Here is a 24,193-nt window from a genome sequence, read left to right as displayed (position 1 = left end):
AATATTAAAAATGCATAGAACAGCAAATAAAATAATTACTTTTATGAAGCTAAAATTAATGTCAAGGGCTTTGTTAATTGTATATTTTAACTGCAATTTCTCTCGTTCCAATGTTTTTTACATTTGTTATTAAATTTTCGATATAATTTAAATTATAAATGAATTCAAACTAGGAGTCTTAATTAAAAATGCATAAAGTATTTATAATAAGTTTTTATATTTTTACAACCTTATGTTCGCTTTCGTAATAATAGAGGACTAATTTACACTCAACACCATGTTGGTTTTTAATTTAGTAATACTAAAACTATACTATTTACAAAGTTATCTGCATTCTAGCGATTTGTACACTAATGTTTCCTTATAGCTCTGCCTTTTTTTGTTTTACTATAACCAGATGAAATCAATACTTTATTGTGATCTTTGTCATTTAACTTGACCCCGGATATATCTACAAATAATGGCACGTTTTCAGATCCTTCTGCAATTGTTTCATCATTGTTTTCTCTGTTGAAATTCTCTGGAGTACCATCTCCTTCAATGGCCAATTTTTCGATATCTTTGCTCAATGAATTGTTCTCAGCAGCTTCGACGAATGCGTTGGATAAGTCGCCACTTAATTTGCTTACGCTACCTGATGTGATGTCATACATAAAAATTTCACGATCTTCAGACGGCTCTTCGTTTCTGTAATGATAATTATTTTTATAGCAGAGCTGTTGTACAGATATTTAATAAATATAACCCTGTATAAGATAATATAAAATTCCTAATGGAAGAGTAACAAATATATATAATAAAATAGTTTATAAACAAATGAAGGGATAAATAAAGGACCTAGGAATCAAAATTTACAGGTGTGGACGAGCACTTCTGCAATACTACTTTAAGTTTCTGTTTTAATTTATAATTATTTAAGACAATAAAGTATTCATATCACTTACCCGGTTACAAGAAGAATGACAGATTGTTGGTCCGTTGCGGTTTTCTTTTCTTTTTCCAGCCATTTCTTAAAATTGTCTTCCGTTGGTTTTTTCAATAAATTTTGTAAACTATCTCCAGCAACAAATTTTATTCCTCGTAAATTGTCTGTGGCTGACCTCTCAGCTCGTTCGTGTTCGCTGCCCAATGTCTCCGTTTCAACAGGGGCTAGTACAACGACAGAAGTAATTTTTCTTCCTTTTAATACATCAGGCAGGGGGAATTTATTACCACTTACTTTCAATGGTAAGTACCTATTGTATTTTTTATCATTTAGTGCTACGGGATCAAGTTGCGTAGCGTCTTCTTTGACAAGATCCTTGGCAATCTTTTGACCTTCAGGAGTTTGGGGATCAAAATGTACAACTTTCATTTCCACGGCCTGTTTTTGGGTCGGTGCCACATAGCTAGGAACATTTTCAGAGGCCGCAATTTCTTGATCGTCATCATCTATGCTTTCATCTATTCTTGATTCAATATGTTCACCATTTGGACTTACAATGATTGGCCTATGTTCGCTTGCAGCTAATTGTTGGGCTCCACCTGCACTAAAAAAGTTTGCAAGTTGATCCGGGGGCAATGATTCTAAAGGTGTTTCGCCTACTTTATCATAATCCAGAACACTAATATCAGCATTATCTAAAATGCCCGACGAAAGCAATTGCTGACGCAGGTCATCTGGAACTTCATCTGGTAATTCGATAGCTGGTCTTTTCTTGTTTTCTGTTTGTTGTGGTGCTGGCGTGCTACTAACAGAACTAGCACTAGATGACGCGTATTTTTGTGTTGTTGGTTTGATTTCAACGGTTCTTGAAGTTGATTGATAATACTGTGGCGAAGGGGAACTGGTTACGTATATATTTTGAGATCGCGATCTCTCGTCTACGTACTGTGAAGTTGGCGTACTTTGTTGGAATTGATTGTAATTTTGCTGAATATTTTGTTGTTGTTGGTACTGTTGTTGTTGATGCTGATGATGCTGTTCTTGATGTTGCTGTTGTTGTTGGTGCTGTTGTTGCTGGTGCTGTTGTTGCTGGTGCTGTTGTTGCTGTTGCTGTTGGTGCTGTTGTTGTTGCTGTTGATGATGTTGTTGTTGCTGTTGTTGATGCTGTTGATGCTGGTGTTGATGTTGTTGATTTTGTTGATGCTGTTGTTGCTGATGCTGTTGTTGAGCGAATTGTAGTTGTGATTGAAGGCGTTGAATTTCTTCTTGCTGCTTTCGTACGTTTTGCGCTAATTGTGCTCTAACTTGTTCCTGTTCAATATCAAATTGTTTTTGTGCTTGTTGCTCTTGATGTTGTTGCTTATTATTTGATGGACTGACTGTTGAGGATGGCTGATTGAGATTGATCAAGCCTTTATAATTTTGTTGCCCGTTAGCGTCGTTAACAGTGAAATGTTGTTCATACTTAGGAATTGCTGCTACAAATTCACTCCCTTTTGGGGCAAATTGGTTAATATTTTGTTGATGTTCAAGGTTTTGGGTCTGTTGGAAATTATTGAATTGGCTTGGCCGTTCAGACGTTACTATACTATGATTTGGAATTAAAGATGGTTGTTGTTGGTAATTAAATATGGGAGTTGGGGAGGGTTGTGGGAGAAATTGATTTTGAGGAATCGGTGAAGGCGAAGGTGATAAAATACTAGAAAATGAATTTTGTGTGTTACTGTTTTCTTGGTACGATATTTGAACAGATGGCTTTGAAAGCGATTGCAAGCCCTGGGAATAGTTAATGTGTTGTTGGGAATGTGAAACAGGCTGCCTCTGGAATGGCGTGCGATTTTCTTCAACGTGGGGCGGCGATGGTTTCAGATTAAAGAACGGAGATCTACTAGGAGTTATAGCAAAAGAGGCTTTGTTTTTATTTGAATCAAAAACTTGGGGTGGCCTTTGCTGTGGTAGTTGTTGATTGTAAGGAATAAGTTGATGAGGACGACTTTGATGATCAGGGAAATAAACAAGGGGTGGATTTGATGTTGGCCTAGGATTAGAGTTAAAGTTTTGAATTTGTCTGTTTGGCAGTGGTTGCGGCTTTGGTGGATCTACCTGGTCTGTAGTTATAGTATGGTAATTTTCTTGTAGATACTTTGCTTCATCGAAATATGCCTGATGTTGTTGTTGGTGGAACGGTCTTTGAGGTCCGGAATGGAAACTAGCTCTAGGGGGTCCATTGGGATGTTGTCTTGATCCGAAAGATGGGCCATTATTAGGTCGAACGTGATATTGAGGTACATTGCTCGGTCTTGCAAATGGAAGAATTGGCCCAGGTAAGGTCGGAGCAACGTTATTAAATTGATTACTGGGACTAGGGGAAGGATTTGCAAAGGATTGATGTGATGGACTCAATGACGGAGAAGGACCGAAAGGATTTTGACGGGACACTTGAGCTCTAAAAGGAACATTTGTTGGTCCCTGTCTTGGTAATTGGGGTTCGTGACTAATAAAAGGTTGTTGGAATTGTATACGACTCTGAGCTTGTTGTGCAGATAAATAAACTTGTTGCCCTGTTTGGCTAGTTTGTTTAGACTCATGTTCATACAGAGGTCTTTGTGAAACCGATCTTTCTAATGGAACACCATTTCGAGGTTGGTTAGGCAAAGCGATTGCTGGTTTTGGAGCAGTTTCTTCACGATCCTCACCTTGTGGGCTCTCTTCTCTCCTATTACTGTGATGATGATGGTCATTACCAAAAGTTATCTTCACATTGCTATCACTGTGGTATATCTCAGACTCTGGCTTAATAATAGCCCTTAGAGTTGTCGTTTGCGTAGGTATGTAGTTAGGTTGCGGAGTAACAGTTACATATTCTTCATGATGATCCTCTTCATCATTTGAAGGGGGTGTTATTGCAGGGATTGGCTTTTCGTATATAACTTTGTCCTTGGAATGAGGATCTTTGCTATATTTAACGTAAAATACCTGAACGGGTTCTTTTTTCTTTTTCTGTACAACCTGGGGAGGTGGTGCCGGCAAAGTTTCATTGGATTCTTTTATAATAATCTCTATTATAGGCTCCGGAGCATCATAGTATTGTGGCTGGTAGTCTTCACTATAGAGGGGTGCGGTTGGAAGAGAACCGTAAGGTGGGCCAAATGAGGCTTCAGGCTCTTGATCGTGAACGTTGAGAATCTTTGGTTGAGCAAATATTACGTTTTTGTTAACTCCATTTTCCAAATGATCGTGGGTTGGGTCGTACAATGGATCTTTTTGTGAATATTGCACAACCGGTTCCATCTGTACTGCATATGGTGGAAGTTTTCCTGTTTTCGGAGATACATTTGAAATTCTTCTATTGCTTGGCAGTGCTCGAAAATGGGCAACTCTAGAATGTGGCAGAACGAGAGAATATTGAAGGTTTTGGGGTGTTCTTATATTGTCTAACTGTCGTTTCGGTTTCGTTTTCGCTGTAGAGTTCTTGGCAAATGTTATGGTGAGCACAGCGAACGCTGTGACCTGTAACAAACAAGTTAAAAAACATTAACATCAAAGAAGTAAGTTAAAATTACTTGTTTAAATGTAGGTAAGTGATGAAGTGAATACATTTTTGTTTAAATATAAAATTTATTTTTAGAAGGGTCTTTAGTGAACTGAAATTTTATAAAGAAGTTAGATGTCGAGCATCTCCCTTGGGGTTACATTATGTCTTAAATTAAAACCGGTCAGTCAGCATTCCAAGAAGAATAAAAGTAAAATTCTCAACGTGACCGACGCTGAGCTCGGGCATGGTATTACATTTCGACGGAATACAAACAATAAAGCGTAGCTTTTACTCATAGCCATTTAACAGGTTATATGATAAAACATTATTTATTACTTATAACTTTATTCTAATAATAATAGATCTTTAAATATATATTTGTAAATTTTAATATAAAACATACAATCGATCTTATCATCTTGGCGGTTTTGTAATTCCATCAAAAATATAAAAGTAAAAGTATGAATGACATCTCGGAGATTATGTAAATCGAATGACCCAAAAAATAATTATGCTAATCACCTTTAAGCAACTCATAAGCCATCTTATTATGAAATTCGAACTTAAATAACCTGACTCAACATTTCTTTTCATATAAACCAAAAATATTCAGACTCACAATATAGTTGCAAGTTATATATGTATGTATTATATACAATAATATATTCCTAACTACTAAAAAACACACGTTTACATTCAATTATTATCTTGTAATGACGTTTTAGGATTGCAGGTGAATAAGTCTTTCCCTTAATTGAAATGGAAATTAGCTTATAAAAGACGATAAGAAAAGCAGTGTAGATTATTGTGGATTATTTCTCACGATGTACGATAGTGAATAGTTACGGCAGTAAATCATTGTTCCAATGTTGGTGATTTGATAAGACGTCTTCGTGACACTCTCACTGCTAAAACTTTGATCACAACCACGAAAGAAGTGTAGTATAAATTTGGTTTGTTTAATACAATACTGCATTACTCAGCCACAGCAAAACGGATTATACATTTTGAAACCATAATTTACAATTACGTCTATGCAATTTTAAACAATAATCAAGTTGAACGTGTATATAATTTGAATAAATTATTAAACCAGACTAACCATCTATCTTAACATCGTCCACAATTTAATAATGAGTCGGTCAACCCATAAACAAGAAATTTATAAACTAGACATGCTCTGCAATTTTCACAATTTCCTCGCGATCTTTCCCACGCCTCATCTACATAATAATTTATTGATAACTTATGTTAATTACAATCCAGTTATAAAGGATCCAATAAATAGTGAAAGCATGATTTTAGGAAGAAATTAACAATCCTATTAATGGATCAATAGGATTCAGAACAAGTTTTCCAATGTTGATGTCGCTGAGAGTAGTTATTTTAACATAGATTAATGTGAGGACACTGCTGTAGTGGTATTATTTCGTATTATAGTCTTCGTAGAATGTATGTAAAATGTTTAAAAAAAAATAAACATATCAATTATAATGATAAAATCATAAATGGGATAATTTTTTGGACCAATCTAAAGTGAAATGGAGATCTAAAATAAATGTATAAAACTTAAAACATAAATAGGTTAATTACAATACGACAGAGTGTCTCTCGGTTCTTTCCATTCACTAGTAACTATCCATGCTTATTATCTATAAATTGATTTGAAATCGAGTATTTGATTACAATTTTAAACCTGCCTGTTGGCTGTTACTACATGGACGCGGTGCAGAAAGCAAATTATTTGTCTGTCTGATTGTTCCGGTTACTCTCTGAAACCGATCGATTTTGACGGCAGTTTCGTGGCTGATAGCTAATTTAGTAAACAATAACTTAGATTTAAACAGCTAACTTTAGTATTTTTTTGTTTCATTAATATAAAAATAAAAAATATTCCGTTGATTGTTGATTGATTCCGTTGACGTATGAAGTTACGGGCACAGCTAAGAATTATATAGATATAAGAATTATAAGACAATTGTAATAAACTTAATATAGAAATAGTAACTTGGGTATAAAATTAAGATGATTGATTGCATTTAATCTGCGGAAAGTCTTTTGATATCTTTAAAATCAAGATTCTCATTTCATTCTTATTGCTCCATCGTTTTTCCTCCACAATCACAGATAATGTTTTACACTCATCGTAATAGATGTCCCATTATGTAATGTGGGTCATTTTTAAGAAGAAATAAGAATATTTGTTGTTTCCGTTCACATTACGTGACTGAGACTGAATGACGAGTGACTTGCATAATATTGCAACACATAATGATATTGGAATATCATTATGTGTAATAGGTGTATGTGATCCACATTTCTGTAGATGAAGAAGTCTTTAACCTCTTACTTAATATGAAAAATGAAGACTCATGTACTTATATTAATGAAAGATATAATATTTTCTTAGTACAATAGAATTGAACCATGATATATGATGGGCTGACACGATGAGATCAATATTGTACATTAAGTTTTATAAAATTAACCTGTCAATCATTTCAATCATATTCGTTTAATTATTCCTACAAATTACATAATAAAGTGTGAATTAAATTTCAAGCGCGTTGTGTTAATAGAGCTTACGGTTCCCTGGGAAACCAACATCCCCAAAGACCATACCTTCAAGGTCAACAAATATTACGAGCTCACTAACGAACTCACTCGAAATAAGTTTGTCGTGGATTTGTACGCGGTAGAAGTGGGAGCAAGAGGTATAACGGCTAAATCTTTCTACAACCTACTAAAAGTCCTGGGCCTGTCCAGAACTAATATCGATTCATTCTTGGAACGTACTTCGAAGGTAGCCCTTAAGGTTCGTTTCAAATTTGTTTAGGTAGAGAGAGGAGGTTGGACGGTGGAGATGAGCGGTTACGAGCGCTAGATAGGGGCCCCTTAAACCTACACCTGGTTCGTAAGCCCGTGATGAACCCGGCGTCCTCACGGAGAATTCATGGAATCCTAAGAGGTTTCGTCTCTAGGTTTTATGAATTTAAAATGATTGTCAAGAAGGCAAAGTAAGTTTCCCTGAGAGCTTCATCTAGAATTCACTGACAGACAAAAAAAAAAAAACAAGTATGTTTCCTTTTTCAAGACGGTTTTTTACAGTGAATTTTATAAGGATATTTAATATTTGTACAAATGTAATACATTCTCTAATTATAAAAGCAAACACATACATTCAAAATCGAAAACAATGTTCAAGTCTGAACTAAATTCGACGAAATAAATATTAATTTAATATATGAATTTTAACTAGTTAGATGTAAGCGATGTTTTATGTAACGATTATAATATTAAATAAAGATAATAATATAAACGAAAGTTATAAATAAGTTCAACGACCTCACAATCAAGATAATTCGCCGTCATTAACTGAACGATATCAACATTCACACTGTAATGACACAGACACACGCATCAATTGTGTGTAACTTGACTGTTGTAGGCTGTAACAATTTATGTAACTCAAACAAATAATCGGTGATGAATATCATCAAACAGCAGTCCGTTTGTATGACAATATATATATATATATACTAAAAAAAATCCTTTATATGGATAATGTATATTTAACATCTTTAAGTAACATTGGGAAAAATTTAAATAAAAAAAATGTTTAATCAGCAATTTATGAAGGTCATAAAAATAAAGCCACTCCTTGATTAGTGACACTAATTCATAACATTGAAAAATCTATCAATTAATATGATAAAGAAAAAGTTATTTACATACAATATATTTTTATTGGCTATTAGAAATCGCTGAGATTTCACCAAATCTATTGACATTCTGTTTTCATCTTACGACTTAATGATATCCGCGACTTTTTGATTATAATGAAATTTTCTCACAACCGTCTACCGTTGCATTGTTTTCTTATATATTAGTGATTAAGTGTAGTTTTAACCTCATTATCTCAGAGAAAGAGTGATGCATTAAATATCAGTGATAACTACATGAAAATTATCGAGAAAAATATTAAAAGCGAGTAAGGCAACGAATGTTGTACGCATGATAAAAATGTTTATGAACCTAGACGTGTACTTATACAATTACAATTTATTCCTTGTTTCATAAAAAGTTAGTTTGGTGTTGCAACACATAAAAATATATAAAGTAACAAAGAAAAAGATTTTATAGTAATGTTTACATAAAAGTTGGAAATAATGATCATAGTAAGAAAGAGACGTTGTCAAAAAACTCATATAAGCTCTCTATAAAAATGTAAAACAAACATTCACATGTTAGCTCAAGTCCATCGACTTGACACTTTCACCTCACGAAGGCTGAATACATAACAATTAGCTACTATATATTCAAATGGCTTCCGGCATCGAATATTTCTGACACCATGGACAAGCATAGAAACTACCATTAGAACAGTTAATACCGTAGTTTTACGATAAAGAATAAAGAAATTTCATTAATATTTTTGTGAATTTTTGTCTTCAAATTAAATATAAAATATATTTAAAAAAATGCCATATGGACATTTGATGTAAATCATACCAGCCAGCTATCACAGCCATTTTGTTGCTAATAAAAAAACCTATTTTGTATTATCGTTATAATATTAGGCCTTTGTTTTTTTTCACTGATTTATTAGTGTAGACTTTTATATTTGAATGAAACTAATATTTTTCGGATATAGTACGCGTGCTTTATTTTTTTGTTAAAAATTACATACTCCCAACGTTTCGGTTATAGCAACCATTCATCACGGGCAGACGAGATGTGACGGGAGACGAGAGGAAAGCACGCGTAAACAATAAAGCACGCGTAGTATATCCGAAAAATATTAGTTTCATTTAAATGAATAAAACCCGCGAAAGTCTGAGATCTCATTAGACTTTTATATACAGTTTCAAACATTGTTAAAGATAGCTAAATATTTAAAGGCACAGATTAAAAAAAAAATGTTTTGTACCACAGATCATTCTTCTTAGTATTTTTTTTTTGGATTAAGTGATATTCATTAAGATTAAGTAAATGACATTAGTTTCTTCTGTTTTATTATGAGTTATTAGATATCAAGTACAGATTATTGGTTTCATAATAAAACATTAATGATTAAATTAATAATCCATGTCACTTTATAGAAAGGAGGTTAATATACGAACGATTTACTCGAACACAAACAGTATGCTACATCGAGATGTAAGATTAAAATATTCCGTTAGCTAAAATAATATCAACATACAACTTATTACTAGAGAAATAGTAATATGATAAAAATCTAATCATTCATTTTTTAATGATAGAGAAAAAAGAGCAACTATATACACAATAAAGCGTTGACTTTTCTTTCTAGATCAAAATAAGTTAAAAGTAGTTTGAGCTTTTTTTAAATCTATCAAATCTGTAATATATATTTATCATTACGAGCGATCATAGCAAAGAAGATACTAGATTTATAAAGGACAGTTAGTTTTAAAAAACATATATCACGCTCATAAAATTTACTTGTCTTAATTTTTTAAGGAACTCTCGATACTATGAAACGAATGGTATTTTATAGTATATGATAGCGGCGTGATACGATTGTTACATCAGCTGATTGATGACCACATATCCATATTAACATATTTAACCTCAATCTAAGGAGCAATCAAGGTGATTCAACTAATTATAAATATAGGAATTAATTGACTTTTTAAGCTAAAGTTTTAGGATGTTTTACTTATACTTTGTTTAAAAAAAATCTTGAATTTTGTAGTCAACATCACACATGCTGATTTCGTATTTTTTTTTATTAATTTCATAATATTAATATTATAAATCCGTTTAAAAATACTACAGGATACGTGTTAGTCATGTAGGTCACCATTAGGTTACATTACACAGTCGCGATACTTGTAATAGTCGTGATAAAAAACGTAATTTCTCCATTGAATGAAGTTATTTTAAAATGCACTGTGTCCCGCCTCTTCATTTCGATACGAGCTTTCTACAACATTCCGGGGCGACCAGTTCCTCGCCGGCTACCATTTTGGAGTGAGAGTGAAAAGGTACGTCACGCGTTTAAAGATACAGATACGAAATACAATTTGTTTTAATAGCGGTTTATAGCTAAATTTTAATTTATTGCCTATCATTTATTTTCTTATTGTTCTTTGAAAGTTGCGAAGCTTTTACATCATAGTTGCTTTGATATAATGTCTAGGATTTATATGAGGTATTAAAAAAGGCGATGGGTGACTTGAATTAGAAATTTATTCGTTTAAAAATAAATCCATTACATTTGTTGTAAACATATTTAGTTTGTCAGTTATTTTTGAAACTTGTTAATAAATAATGTTACGATAATATTCGATCACGATTCCCTTGCTTAGTATCCATTCAATGAATTTGGATGGAATATTTGATATTGATGAATGAACGCTGTAGTTTTGCAAGTAAATCTTGATGAGATAATATTTATTGTTACTTAAACATTTTAAAATATGGAGATTACACGTTAGTAATATTGCGATTCCCAGACTCACGGACGTCATACAAGTAAAGAAAGTTTTCTACACACGATTCATACGTACAATGTATAATTACCAGTCTTAATATATGGTACATCTTATATATGGCAACATTATATGTATATTTATTTATAAAAAAATCTTATATGGATTATAAACTATTTAACATACGTTTGTCATGACATGAATAACGAAATTTTCTAACAAAAAGTTTCGTTTTAGTAAAATAAAATGATTCCTTTCAAAAAAATGTTAGAAAAGATTACACACAACGGTTATACAATACAACCTTCACCCGTGAGACCACGAAAGTGTTTGTTTGCTGTCAAAAAAGTAAAAGTGAGAAAGATCCACGACAATTACGTACGTTGTATAAAAATAACTTTGTGGTGCTAAATTATTGTACGTGTAATCAATTATTATGTTTGAATGAACTTTCTTCATTGTATAATACATGTAATAATTATCAAATCAGATGTTCGTATCTTAAAAACCACTTTCTACATATTGTTTGACGTTTTTGTACCGACATCTTGAATTTGTTACCATAATATTTCTATTATGCTTGGACACGGATATTACAGAAATGTGATATCCGCGTCCAAGCGCGAGTCTGAATTATAATCTACTGTTTAACAGAAGCATAACTAAACAGTAGGTAAACTTTTCTTATTCAACATATTTAAATTTGTCCGACCTTTTCTTTTGAATACGTAATTTATCTCATTCAATAGAAATGTTTTTGAACGCCTTTACGATTGCTTTAAAATATAGAAAATAATTTTATTTACTTTATCTGACTTCAATAATAAGTATAGTGGGTAAATTTTAGCTTTTTATTGGTATATATTAATATTCAGTGTGTGTAGGTAAGCGAGAGATTGGAATAAATATTAGAATAGTCTGTGCCAATTGTTAAGTGAAAATCATTCATTGAATGTCAGTAGGTTGGACCGTAGAACCGTTAAATTGGTGTTACGTGCGTTAGAGGCGTCGAGCCCCGGTTCACTGTCAGGGCTATAGTACACACTCTTTTATAAGAATCAAATTAAGGAGGATAAAAATGTTACATACTACACTATAATGAGTATTTTTTTTGTTTAAATGTATTACGACTGCCCATGAGTAACGAATTCTTCGTATATGAACAAATGACCTATTTATGGACTAAGAGAGAGAAATATAAAATTATTATTGTACTAATTTATTATTAAAAACTTGTAAAAAATATTATTTTCTCATCTATAAATATTCGTTGTATACATTTATATTTGTTTGATGAATTAACGTATTCAGCGGAAACTACCTCATCCGCCCCATTTATGATCGCCCCATATTATGCACCTGTTCTAACGCCGTAAAAAACATCAGCGCCGCACCTGCCACATACGCCACAAAAAATATACATATTATAAGGAAGTCTGTCTCAGCTGTGATGAAAATAATAGAAACGAGCTTTGATTATAAATTAAATTGAATTCAACATTAAAACTCTTTCGAAAGTAGAAGAAAGGAAGAAAAAGATAGTTTCAAGAGAATTATATAAACATGAAGTATGAAATTAATTTAAAAATTTTAATATTTATTTGCTTCTCTTGAAACATTCCGAACCATTCCATGATATAACATGACAGTTACACTTTTTTGGATTCGTGATTATCAAATCTAAATTACACGTTTAATTAATTATGCAAAAAAAAAAGTAAAAGTTGATTTAAATAAACATCAAAATTTAATGTTTCTGATAGTTTTATTGCTGTATGTAATATAGTAAAGATGCGAGTTTCGTATGTTAGAAAGTAATATAGTGACTGTGAAACGTAATTTACCAAATTATGGATCGTCAAATAAAAAAATAATATTTTATTAAATGAAAATTTAATACGGGAAATAACTTTATCCTTTTATAAGTAGAAATTAGATTTCAAAAGAAATTTATATTTATATTCACACAGCGAGCAAACAAGAGAAAACTGAACTTGGTCTACACTCAGCAGGTTGTGATAAGGCGCTGGACCACTGACAGCTATAATATGCATCGAATTCTTAAGTTTAAAGGCATATCTTTCTATATATTTTTATTTTATATAAATTATTTAGTTATGCATTTTATAAATCCTTTTTTTATTAAAAAAATATTTAATTATCAAGTAAGTCAATCATATAATGTAAAATATTTTATAGCTTGGTAATGTCTCGCCTCGTTCAATGGTGCACGATCCGAAATATTAAGTTCCGTCCGCGAATTCCACGTCGCAGTCTGACACACTTCCTCAACTTTAAGGCTTTTACGCAACGTAGAAAGGATGTACAAGTTGAGTATCATTCTGATGTTAATTTACTTTGTAAATAATATTCATAATTTTTCATAATATTTATTTTACTCCTTTTTTTTAGGATTTTTTCCTACTTTATTAATAATAATTTAATAAATATAAAAATAAATGATAAAAACCTGTAAATTAAAAAAAAAATCCCTAATCCTAGAATAAAAGTCACAGAAAAATATATATTTAATATTTATATAAATATTTATGAAAAATTAACGTACCCAAAATATGAGCCTCATTGTATCCGAAAACATAAAAAAAATAATTCAAACTGTCAACTGTCAACTGTCACTACACCGGCGCGAGCGCGCGCGCGTTCTTCACAACTGCGGCAAAGGCACAGCGCGTACAGCCTCCCCCCCGAAGAAAGCCAACCTTCACATTCGGATTATGTAAATGGAGAGGCAAGTGTGGCTCTAATGAGTGAGAATGTCCATCGAGAGGGAAATTGGGATAAGGTCGTCTGTTAGTTTTATAAATATTTATCTATTTATATATGGAATAATTTTATTTTTTTCTAATGTATTTATTCTTATATTGATGATGATTTGTATATTGGTTTCTTTTAAAAGACTATTACGGTTATATATATGTCAAAACGTTAATTGATAGGTTTATTTTCATAGAAGTAAAATATTTCAAAGTATGGCTTGTGTTTCCATACAAAAGACATCAACGCAATGCATACGAATATAATAAGTCTGCATACACATTGAATTAATTTTACAGTTTCAAGTAAAGCAACACTAAGTATAAGATGACTGAAATTAATATGATCGTTGTAATATTTCTCAAGACGCTGCACTTCTTACGTTCTAATTACGTATTACGTGAGTGCATTCAAAATGTATTAACGTTATGTCAGTACCTACTCTATTATTACAATTTTAAGTGCTAACATTTTCTGTCTAGCCCCATTACTGGTGTCGTATTATCTGAAGTGTTTCAAGGGTTCTGTATATTAAAAAATAATTAAATTAACTGGCTTCGTCACTTCTGTGTTTTTAATTAGAACAATTATTTAAAGTCTTGTACGGACTTTACACATATTTAGTAGAATTTTAATTGCCACCAAATAAAGTACACTCATTACTTATCTCGTCATTCAATACATAGTTCAGGCGTCAAGTCAAAACAGCGTTTGTCTTATTTTGTAACATTCTGACATCCATTTTGGTAGTTATTAATTATCTTTAAAATTGACTTTTTATTATTGAATCTGTGAACCAAAAAAAAAATTCTATTGGAAACTAGAAACACGCACACATTCAATCTAGATATACCTTCACGTATTTTTGATAATGTACATGAGATAATGTCTATGTGTGCGTGCTACAAGTGGCTATTGGGTATAGCTTTAGTCCTGGAATAACAAAGAAATCAAACTTTTTGTTCAAATAACGACGATGTAAAGGTAAACAATAAACAAACAAGTGTAAAAAGCTATCAAATACAAAATATATCTTAAAAATATCCAGATGTCGTCTAAGTATCACCTCATTGTGTGTGTGTTTATTCGGTAGTTACGACGACGGACGTTATTCTCGAGACGTTTCGTAACTCAAGCGAATGCATCACACGTAACACTGCATTTACAAAATATTAAGAAACTTTGACGGCGAATGTCCGTTTTATTTTGAAGTTCGACCTCACATATCACATTTCATCCTGACCGTGTTGTAATTCTATTCTATTGATAGATTGTTCTATGTCATGTCTTTATTGTTGTAGATGTTGAATAATTTTTTAATAGATCTGATGAATAGAAGTATTCTATCTCAGTGTATCGATTAACGTTTCAAAAGACGTATTTGTTAAAAATGTACAAGTAGTTCTGATACGTTGTTATAATAATATATGACAGCTAGTTTCTCCTGTTGTTTGAATTTTAGATATTGTATTTAAATTAAGTAAATAGTAATTAATTTTGTTTTGTTATATAAGACATAGGAATATTTTATTAATTAAAACTCACAACTACTAGATACAAACGATCACAAATGTGTCATGATTAGGTAAGACTTTCAAATAAATCTTCATTAATTAAAAATGTTAGTTTTAATTTATGTTTTAAGTTTATATTTTGTTTAATTTTTTTTTCTCTTCTCGTTTGATGTCAAAGTTAGTTGACCTCGAATCAGTTCAAAAGCCCAAAGAATAGTCCAACGTCTGGTGTGTTGTGAAGTGAAGATTAATAATTACATTGGAATGGCCGTTTTGTTGTGTGAACATCATTGAAATATACAATTACGAATATTACAAATTTCATATGTAACTCAGGATCAAATTTCGCTTTGATATCGTGATATGTTGGCGCAACTTTTTTATTTCGTATTCTTTGTAAAGCAAATACAATTTTATGTCACATTGTTTTGTTGTTAGCACAATGTAACTGTTAAAAACATTACAAATTATAAATAAATACAATTTCTATGTAACCCTTTCTATGTCTATCAGAGACGGTATTGCAAGACGATTATTTGAGCCGTCCGCCTCGTTGCCAATAGAGGTGTTTATGCTCCAGTCACTTTACTTACGGCATTTGAGAAAGATTATTTACATGTTAATTTATAGCAACAAAATACATAAGTTATAGATCAAACTGGAATTATTAATGTTATACATCGTATAATGGGAGGTCATATATAGTGTTGGCTATCGAAAATATTGTTAGATACAAAATCTGTATAGAATTGGCGCTTGCACCAGTTACAACCCTAGATTCAGTTGAGCAAGTTTTTTATACCCAACATTAAAGATTATTTTAAATAAGTCATTTCAACTCACACGTAAACTCACAAAACATCGTATATTTTAATTTTATTTTGAATTAATTTTTTAATAAAATTTATGCTTTCAATTAAAATCAATAAATTTCCATCATATAGAATAATGTTAAACTGATTTCATTCGTTTTCTACTTCTCAGCTCATTATTTATTTCACTTCATCTGAACCTCCAACTGTATTAGGTTCGTTATCCGTCATCATTCAACGATTGTCCGACTCGCGCCCTTCATTTGCTGCGGGCTATAATTTTAATTGGTTACGTAATCGTGGCATTATGAGGATGTCTTTAAGAGCTTAATGGCTCAAGATGTAGCCTAATTTTCTGAGATACATTCACTACGTGATGAGATTCTCCGGTCGACTGCGCAAGAGACGGTTCAACCTTGACTATCGCCCTCATGTATCTTATTTAGCTAAAATTATGTGGTGGCTGTATGAGAGGATGTGCTTTGTAATTGAATATATATGCTATATCCAAAATTTGTCGTTGATTTTTTTTATTACTTACAATCAGTTTTCTATAATAAAATAGTTTATCTGTTGACTTCGGTTTGATTTTTTTTTGTATTCAATGAGATCTGTACCATTTTAATCTACATATCATTATATTGGTAACAAGAAGTATATATCAATGAAACGTAAATATTGTATTTTAATAGTTTTAAATATGTTTAAACAATAGCATTAATAACTCCCTTATTTCAAAAGATAGTTTTATATTATGAAGTTTCATTTAAATATAATTATATGTCAATTAAATAATGAGTTTTTACTGAAGACATATTGAAAAACATATGTATCTTTCACTCCACCATACACAGGACAAAGGGTTTGCAAAAACGAGATAGTGTTGTGTAAATTATTTTATATTTATTTTTCATTAACAACTTTATTAATTCAGTTCGAGTTGCATTAAATTTAATACATTTAACGATGATTGTGTTTTGTAAAACAATTAAATATATTGGCCAAAGATGTGAGCGGAGTGTATGAGGCGTTGAGAACCGGTTGAGTTGGGTAATATTACTTTTACTGCCTGAATTAGAGTTCAAAAGTCGATTACGATACAGCTGCTATTGATTTCTAAACGGAATATGAGATATTCTGCAATACAATTATTTTTTCTTTAAATACATTGTAATGTAATTAAATAAATTTAATGTTTATGTTTCTATAGTTGTCTGTTTTGTAACTTTTTAATAGTAAACACTATTTGAAAATTCGTTAACAAACAATTCTCAAGTTCTCAAATTGTTCTTTTCGTGTGTCATCATTCATTCCTGTGTGTACACATATGAATTGCCATGTTTTATGATAGTAATGCCTTCTCTCGAATATTGCTTCTTTAACCAATAACAGAGGTAAAATATCAAACAATAATACCCGCTGAACGCCGGTTAATCGAAATTTTCGGTTTCATTTGAATAGTAGACCAGTTTAAACGCTTGTATTTTTCGCATGATTTTATATATTAATATATTTTTTAAGAAAGCAGGTCAAGTGCTTACAACGACCTCACGCTGTCATATATAATTTAGGACCCAAAAAACTTTTAACGATTATATACTTTTTTAAACTAATGTCTCGAAGAAAAATAAGGCTACGAATTCACATAGGTTGTTATTTATCTATGGCTATTTAATTTACACGAAGATAAAGAATATGTAAATAAAATTAATTGTTCTTCCTTCAAGACTATTCTATTTAGTCTTTATTGCTTTAATTTTGAAACTTAATTTAATGAGTGTGTTTCGAGAGACTGTTATAATGGTTTTTATGTTGTTACATAACACGAGTCGCCGGTTACAAGATGGTTATCAAGACTTAGTCTTAGGTTACTCATCTCGGTAATCGCTGTAACTGGCGTTATAGTGAAAGGGTCTGTGATTGTGAAACTGTTATATATATAATGTAAACGTCATCTGATATCTATGTGACAATTTAAAATCATGAAACTGTATAAAGGTAAGATTGAATAAAGCAATCCCGGAAAGTAATCTTACAATACCCTAATATAGTTGTCGCAATATGCAACAGTGACGTCCAAGAGAAATAACGAATTGCTAGGGCAATCACGAAATAAAATAAAAAGGAGCATTGACCTATAAGAACAGATACTTTTTGATTCATTATATATTTAATTAAATATCACTTTTTTGAATTTGTTGTTTTTTTTTTATATAAAAAAAACTATATTTTCGAAAACAGAAAGAGAAACTGATTAATATTCATTAATACTTAATAACCAGCCGATGGCCTTTTCGTCTGTTCATTCAGTTATGAATAATTAATTTACGATAATTTAAGTTAATTAATTAACTTAATAAAAATTAACACTCACGTTACACTTGACATCTTCTATACATTGTGCTGCTAAATATTTCTAGGTCGACTTGTTCTAGATATATTTGGACTGAACGGATTTGGCTTCAGAGAGGAATGTATATTGAGCTAAAAAAATTATTCACATATAAAAAAAAATGAAAAAAAAACTGCCTTTACGAAGCTGTGTCTAGTGATGGCAATCCTGACAAGCTTTACGATATTACGTCCAATGTCCATACATCCACATACGTGTCACGTTTGTGACATGATAGAAGACTGTGTTTTTAAACCAAAATAAACCAAAAGATATATCAAAATTGTGCTGCCAATAGGCACTACTGTACGCGAAAAAAGACGCGGGTACAAGTTGTATAAAGAAAAATTTATTGCTGTGTTCCCGCATTAACTACACGGATTTATACGTTGAATTAGTGTTTTGGTTATTCAGATGTCTGATCCACATTACTTGAAAGCCTCATTCAAATCTTTATACAACCTTACGTATTTATAATAATATGTAGCTTATGAATGAATACACAATACACAATACCCGCAAGAGAGATACTTTATTATATTGTTTAAGGCATTATAAATCTAAACATCTGATACTAATACGAGATATTTTGAGCTTTTCTATTTCGCTCTTGTTTGACTTCATTGTGTCAATAACAATACAAAAACAGTGTTCGTGTGTTACGGCTTACATTGAATAATAAGTTGTTTGTTATACGGCAATTAATTCGTTAAAATATATGTTTCATAGAAATGTTCTCTGTGTTTCAGTGTGTCCGCGATGTGCTGCGAATAGAGACTTGGTGAAAGTGTATTGTCCTTGTAGTATGACGCTTCCTGTTGGCTCAAATTACTTGGACGTGACTCAGAGCTGGATATTAGAAGTTTATATGGCAAAATAAATGAACCTAATTCTGCTCTTACTATCACCACATAGTTTTGATATTTCCTATATCTTAAAAATAATTCCGATCTGTTCTTTTTTCTGTTGATAACAAAATTATTCACGGCGATAACTGTTTTATTTATAGTAGTGAGACGATTGATAAGAAATTATATGCACTCATGTTTCTATTAGGACTCCGTTTAACAATTAAACCTAGGTAGGTTTTTATTTTTAATTATAATTAATATTATAAAAAAAAAAGAAATTGCTCAAAGTCTTTCTTTTTGTTAGAGCCCTATATTTTGATTTAATAAAGCTTTTCTTTTCTTTTCTTTTCTTTTGTGATACATTTAATCTGAAGTCAAGATTAAATTTAAAATTATTCTAAAAATGCCATGATCGCTGTATCTCTATGAGATCGATGTGAGTCTGATGTGAAAGAGCAGTTAATAGTTGATTAACATAAATGCGTAAGTTCAGACACATCCTAATGACCGTTCGTTTATTCATATTAAAACTTTATGGAAATCACAAATAGAAAGTTTTATATAACAAAATCTAAGACATTCAGATTAAATTTAACATTCGTGGAAAGTCTTTAATCTGTATTTATCAATTTTAATTAGAAAGTCGACTTATAGTCAGATCTCTATATTAATTATTTTTATTGTATATCCTTCAATTCTTTTTAATAATTACTGATATTTTTTACATGCACAAAATATATTTTTATATTCGCGAATTTTAAAGCGCGTTGTGTTAATAGAGCTTACGGTTCCTTGGGAAACCAACATCCCCAAAGACCATACCTTCAAGGTCAATAAACATTACGAGCTCACAAACGAACTCACTCGAAATAGTTTCGTCGTGGAACCGAGAGGATAACGGTTAAATCTTTTCACAACCTACTAAAAGACTTGGGCCTGTCCAGGACTAATATCAATTCATTTTTGGCACGTACCTCAAAGGCAGCCCTAGTAGGTTTTTTCAAATTTGGTTAGGTAGAGAGAGGAGGTTGGACGGTGGTTCGAGGCACTATTGAAGTACCTCTCTCTGCAACGCGATGGTTCCACCAACCGCATGGTAAATCAATGAAACGCTGAGAGGTTTCGCCTCATATTTAATGTTTATTTAAAATAAGATAATTGTACAGACTATGTAATTTAAAGCATATTAAATTCAAAGTTATTATCTTCCTTTAACGATTCAATAGAAGTAAAGCCGGGCAGGTGCGTATGTTGCTAGCTACAAGATGGTTTTTTTTAATGACAAAGGGGTCAAACGAGCAGACGGTCTACCTGATGGAAGTAGTACCGTGGCCCATGGTTATCCGCAACATAGTTTTACGGTTGCGTTGCCACCCTTGATTGAAGCAGAAGGAGAGGGAAAAGGGTAAAGCCAAAAGGGAAAAGGAAAGGAGGAGGGAAAAGGGAAAGGGATGGAAAAGGGAAAGGGCGACCGGCTCTCTCGCTCATCGGACGAAACGCAGCCATTTAAGACTACTTCACGCCAATCTTCTGTGAGAGGGTGGTGCTTCCCCGGTCAAGCCAGCCCATGTTCGAGCTGCAGTAATCTGACCATAGCTAGGCTCTATCTATATTCCATAAAAAAAGCGGACAAGCAAAGACATAATATAAATATATTTCTTTTAATGGTTTTTGTTTAAAAAGTACAGAACCCTAATCCCTATGAATATTGCAAATGTTTTTAATTACATATTCCTTTACTGTTATTGTTCCATACAACATTGATATCAACAATCTAATTTTAATATGGCAATAAAAATATTTTCAGCTTGTGTAATCTATTGTGGAGTGTTCACAGACTATTCCGAGATCTTTTCTAGGTTAATATTGCTGATGTTTTTTTCTCATAGCATTTTAAGAAAAGGTTATGTTCCTTTTATTAAAAACAATAAAAATTACACAGTTCAATTTTGTATTCTTTAATGGTAGATGTGATTACCTAATTTGAACAAAATGCAATCAATATACCAGCTCACAAACAGAACGCTGATTTCAACACTCCATATATATATATTGGTGTAGATTTTTCATTGAAATTCGTGAATTTGAAGATTAACAAATTATTCATCACAAACTAATTCAAATGATGTACGTAATGAGAGCATTAGATCTTTCATACATATTTTCTTTGGGAATTCGATCTCGTGATTAAGAAACGAATGTTTCGCTCTTGACAATAGTTACACAGCAATAAAATATTCTCGATGGTGTAACGTATTGTGGCTTATTCACAGTATATTAGCGGCCAGATCATTTATCATGTCTTCAGAGTGCAAGAAAATGGTGCAAGAATAAGATTAACGTTCCCGCGAATAAAGAATACACATTGAATAGTTTCCGAGATAAGACAGCTCTACGTGTTACCTAACCCGTCATAGGATTTATTGAGTTCACTAGTTGCTTCCTGCAGCTTCGCATGTCGAATCATGTATTATGATTACGTGATAAGGTCTCAGTACCAATTATATTTTTATATAGATATATATATTTTCCTTATGTTTATATAAATGTGTATGTTTCCAATGAATCTAATAGTCTAGAAATTTTCGCTTATACAATATGATCGTTTTGTATTAATCTATTAGCTAAGCGGTTGTTACACTGAACTCACTGAATAATATAATAATTTTATTAAATAAGGTCTCGTGAAATCATCGTACAGTTGCTGTAAGGCTCCTTTCTACTGACAAGGAAGCCGAGATAACGATGTTATACAAATAGTGTTACATAACAGTCGTCGATGGCCATTGTTTGCGACTTCCGGGCTACCTTATTAATTGAATGCTCATATTATAAACATAGTGCTTAACAAAAACTTTAACACTTTTCATACAATTGTTACAATAAGAATTTTTTTTATATACTTTTCATTGTGAATTATATTTTAAGCAGATGTCAAAATGATCATTTTTTTTTTAAGATGAAAAAATATAATTTCAAATAATACTTAAAATAAATTTGTTCGATTGCATAAATACATATTGTTTTTTTTTTAAGTAGGAGTTGTTAGATTTCAAAACACACGGCAGTAATTTGCATAGTTATGGGGTTTTGAACTGTGGGTCAACTTGCCGCATGATGATACAATCCTGGCCTGAGACACGCTGACCGACATCCTCACAGTACTCACCATTAAATGCTTGTTAAAGTACGTTTGTGTCACATTATGTTAATATATGCTTGAACGAACATCCTGTAGTATAATTAACTATACATCTTTGATAAGAGAAACTTTTGAAGTCGAATTAAGGGCACATGACACACTTTTTATAGTTCCGTCTTATCAAAAGACATTATCATTTTGTTTTAATGAAAATATAGGTTTAAATATCGTTCCTAAAGTCTAGAAATCATGGTAGAAAAAAAAAAAAACAAAATTATCTCGTGCCTAACATGTATTAATGTAAAGCTATAATTAAATTGATTTTAAATTATATAATGTTTTTTTAATAAATAACTTTTTGATTGTCATATACGCCTAAAGTTTTATTGTACCTATTGAATAAACTCCTCAGTGTTCATTTTATTTATGACCGGCTACATAACAAAAGTGTCTACCTTAACGCGTACTTCAGCACCAACAAGAACACACAAATCGATTTGTGATCTTTTAAAATTGTGATATTATGTCCAGATTTATCTTGTCTTTGATGTGTTTTTTGGTCCATTAAAAAAAAATATGTTTATGTATTTTCAACGAATGGTACTCGCGAAGACCAAATCTTGGGAACTAAGTAACATCGTCCCCGAAACTAAGAACAGAAGCCGTGTAGACCTTTCTTACTATTGTTCTATTTCAATTACATACGGGTGTTGCTGAAAGAAGTTGACTGGGGATCTTCCTTACTGTACAAGACAAAGGTGAAGCCTTCACAGTTTCACATTAGATACATCTCAAAAGATATCGATAGTTCTTGCATGATGACCTAAAACCTTATCAGTAAGATTTGTTTAGAACCCATATAACCAGCACTGAGCACAGGCGACAATTAGCAAACCTTACCGTATTTTATAGGATACGTTTTGGAGACTGTTATTAGGAATTGCACGATTTAATTCCTCCATCTCCTTTTTAAGTGATAATCATGTTCAAGCGTTCAATTTCAATCAGTTTGGATAAAAAAAATACAACTTTATTTAAATATTTTTTTGAATACTGACAATAACACGAAACTTTTTTTGAATCCCAGCAGTTAACATGTACGTTTTGGTACATTTATCAAATGTTATTTGAAGATAGTCCACATCTGTTATAGTTTATCGATTTTAGTTTAGTGACTCTTCACTATTTGATTTAAAGATGTAGGTCAACACAAAACTAGTGACATTTAAGCAAAGCATCCAAATAAAAAATTCAGAGTATTTTTTTATAATTCTTTGCTTGCTATTTTTAATCCAGATAAACAAATAATATGTTGCCAATAAGAAGCGCCATTAAAGTTATAGCTTATTTAAATTCTCAGATTTCTTAAGATTATTTAATTCTGTCTACTAGCCTTCAATAAACATATGTATATTGTCCTTTTTTAATATAACTTAAATTTAAAATTACTTTTAGTCAGTATTATAGTAGGTATTATAATAATTAAATTTAACTCGTTTTAAAATATTAATTATATTTTTTATAGTCTTTAAACCTAATTGTCTTGTTCTCTTTTATTGTTACTATCAAAAATATAAATGTATTAAAGTCTCAAATCGTAATTTTCTTTAAATGTATATTAAAAGCTTTATTACTTACGATCGACTAATTCGATTTTTGTTACTTAAAAAGAACGAACACCATATTTTCAATTTATCAGATACTAAAGATATATAATTGGAAGTTGAATGTGGATGTTTTGTCTAGTTTAAACGTAAATATTAAGAAAAAATAATATTTTATGGCTACT

The 24,193-nt window shown here is 31.5% G+C and overlaps 1 protein-coding gene across 1 annotated transcript; it reads right to left on the bottom strand.

Moving 5' to 3' along the window:
- Positions 1-198: 198 nt before the first annotated feature.
- On the bottom strand, positions 199-13,611 carry LOC116771642 (putative uncharacterized protein DDB_G0271606). The gene is made up of 3 exons (XM_032663532.2): positions 13,485-13,611; positions 945-4,435; positions 199-687 (listed from the first exon to the last, which is right to left on the bottom strand). The coding sequence occupies exons 1-3, from the start codon at positions 13,515-13,517 to the stop codon at positions 351-353; spliced, it is 3,861 nt and encodes a 1,286-aa protein (XP_032519423.2). The 5' UTR covers positions 13,518-13,611; the 3' UTR covers positions 199-350.
- Between the last annotated feature and the right edge of the window lie 10,582 nt (positions 13,612-24,193).

The sequence above is a fragment of the Danaus plexippus genome, assembly GCF_018135715.1.
Source record: "Danaus plexippus chromosome 16 unlocalized genomic scaffold, MEX_DaPlex mxdp_31, whole genome shotgun sequence".
NCBI classification, from domain to species: Eukaryota; Metazoa; Arthropoda; class Insecta; order Lepidoptera; family Nymphalidae; genus Danaus; species Danaus plexippus.
Note: the sequence above shows the minus strand (reverse complement) of the source record. Positions and strands in the feature narration are given on the sequence as shown.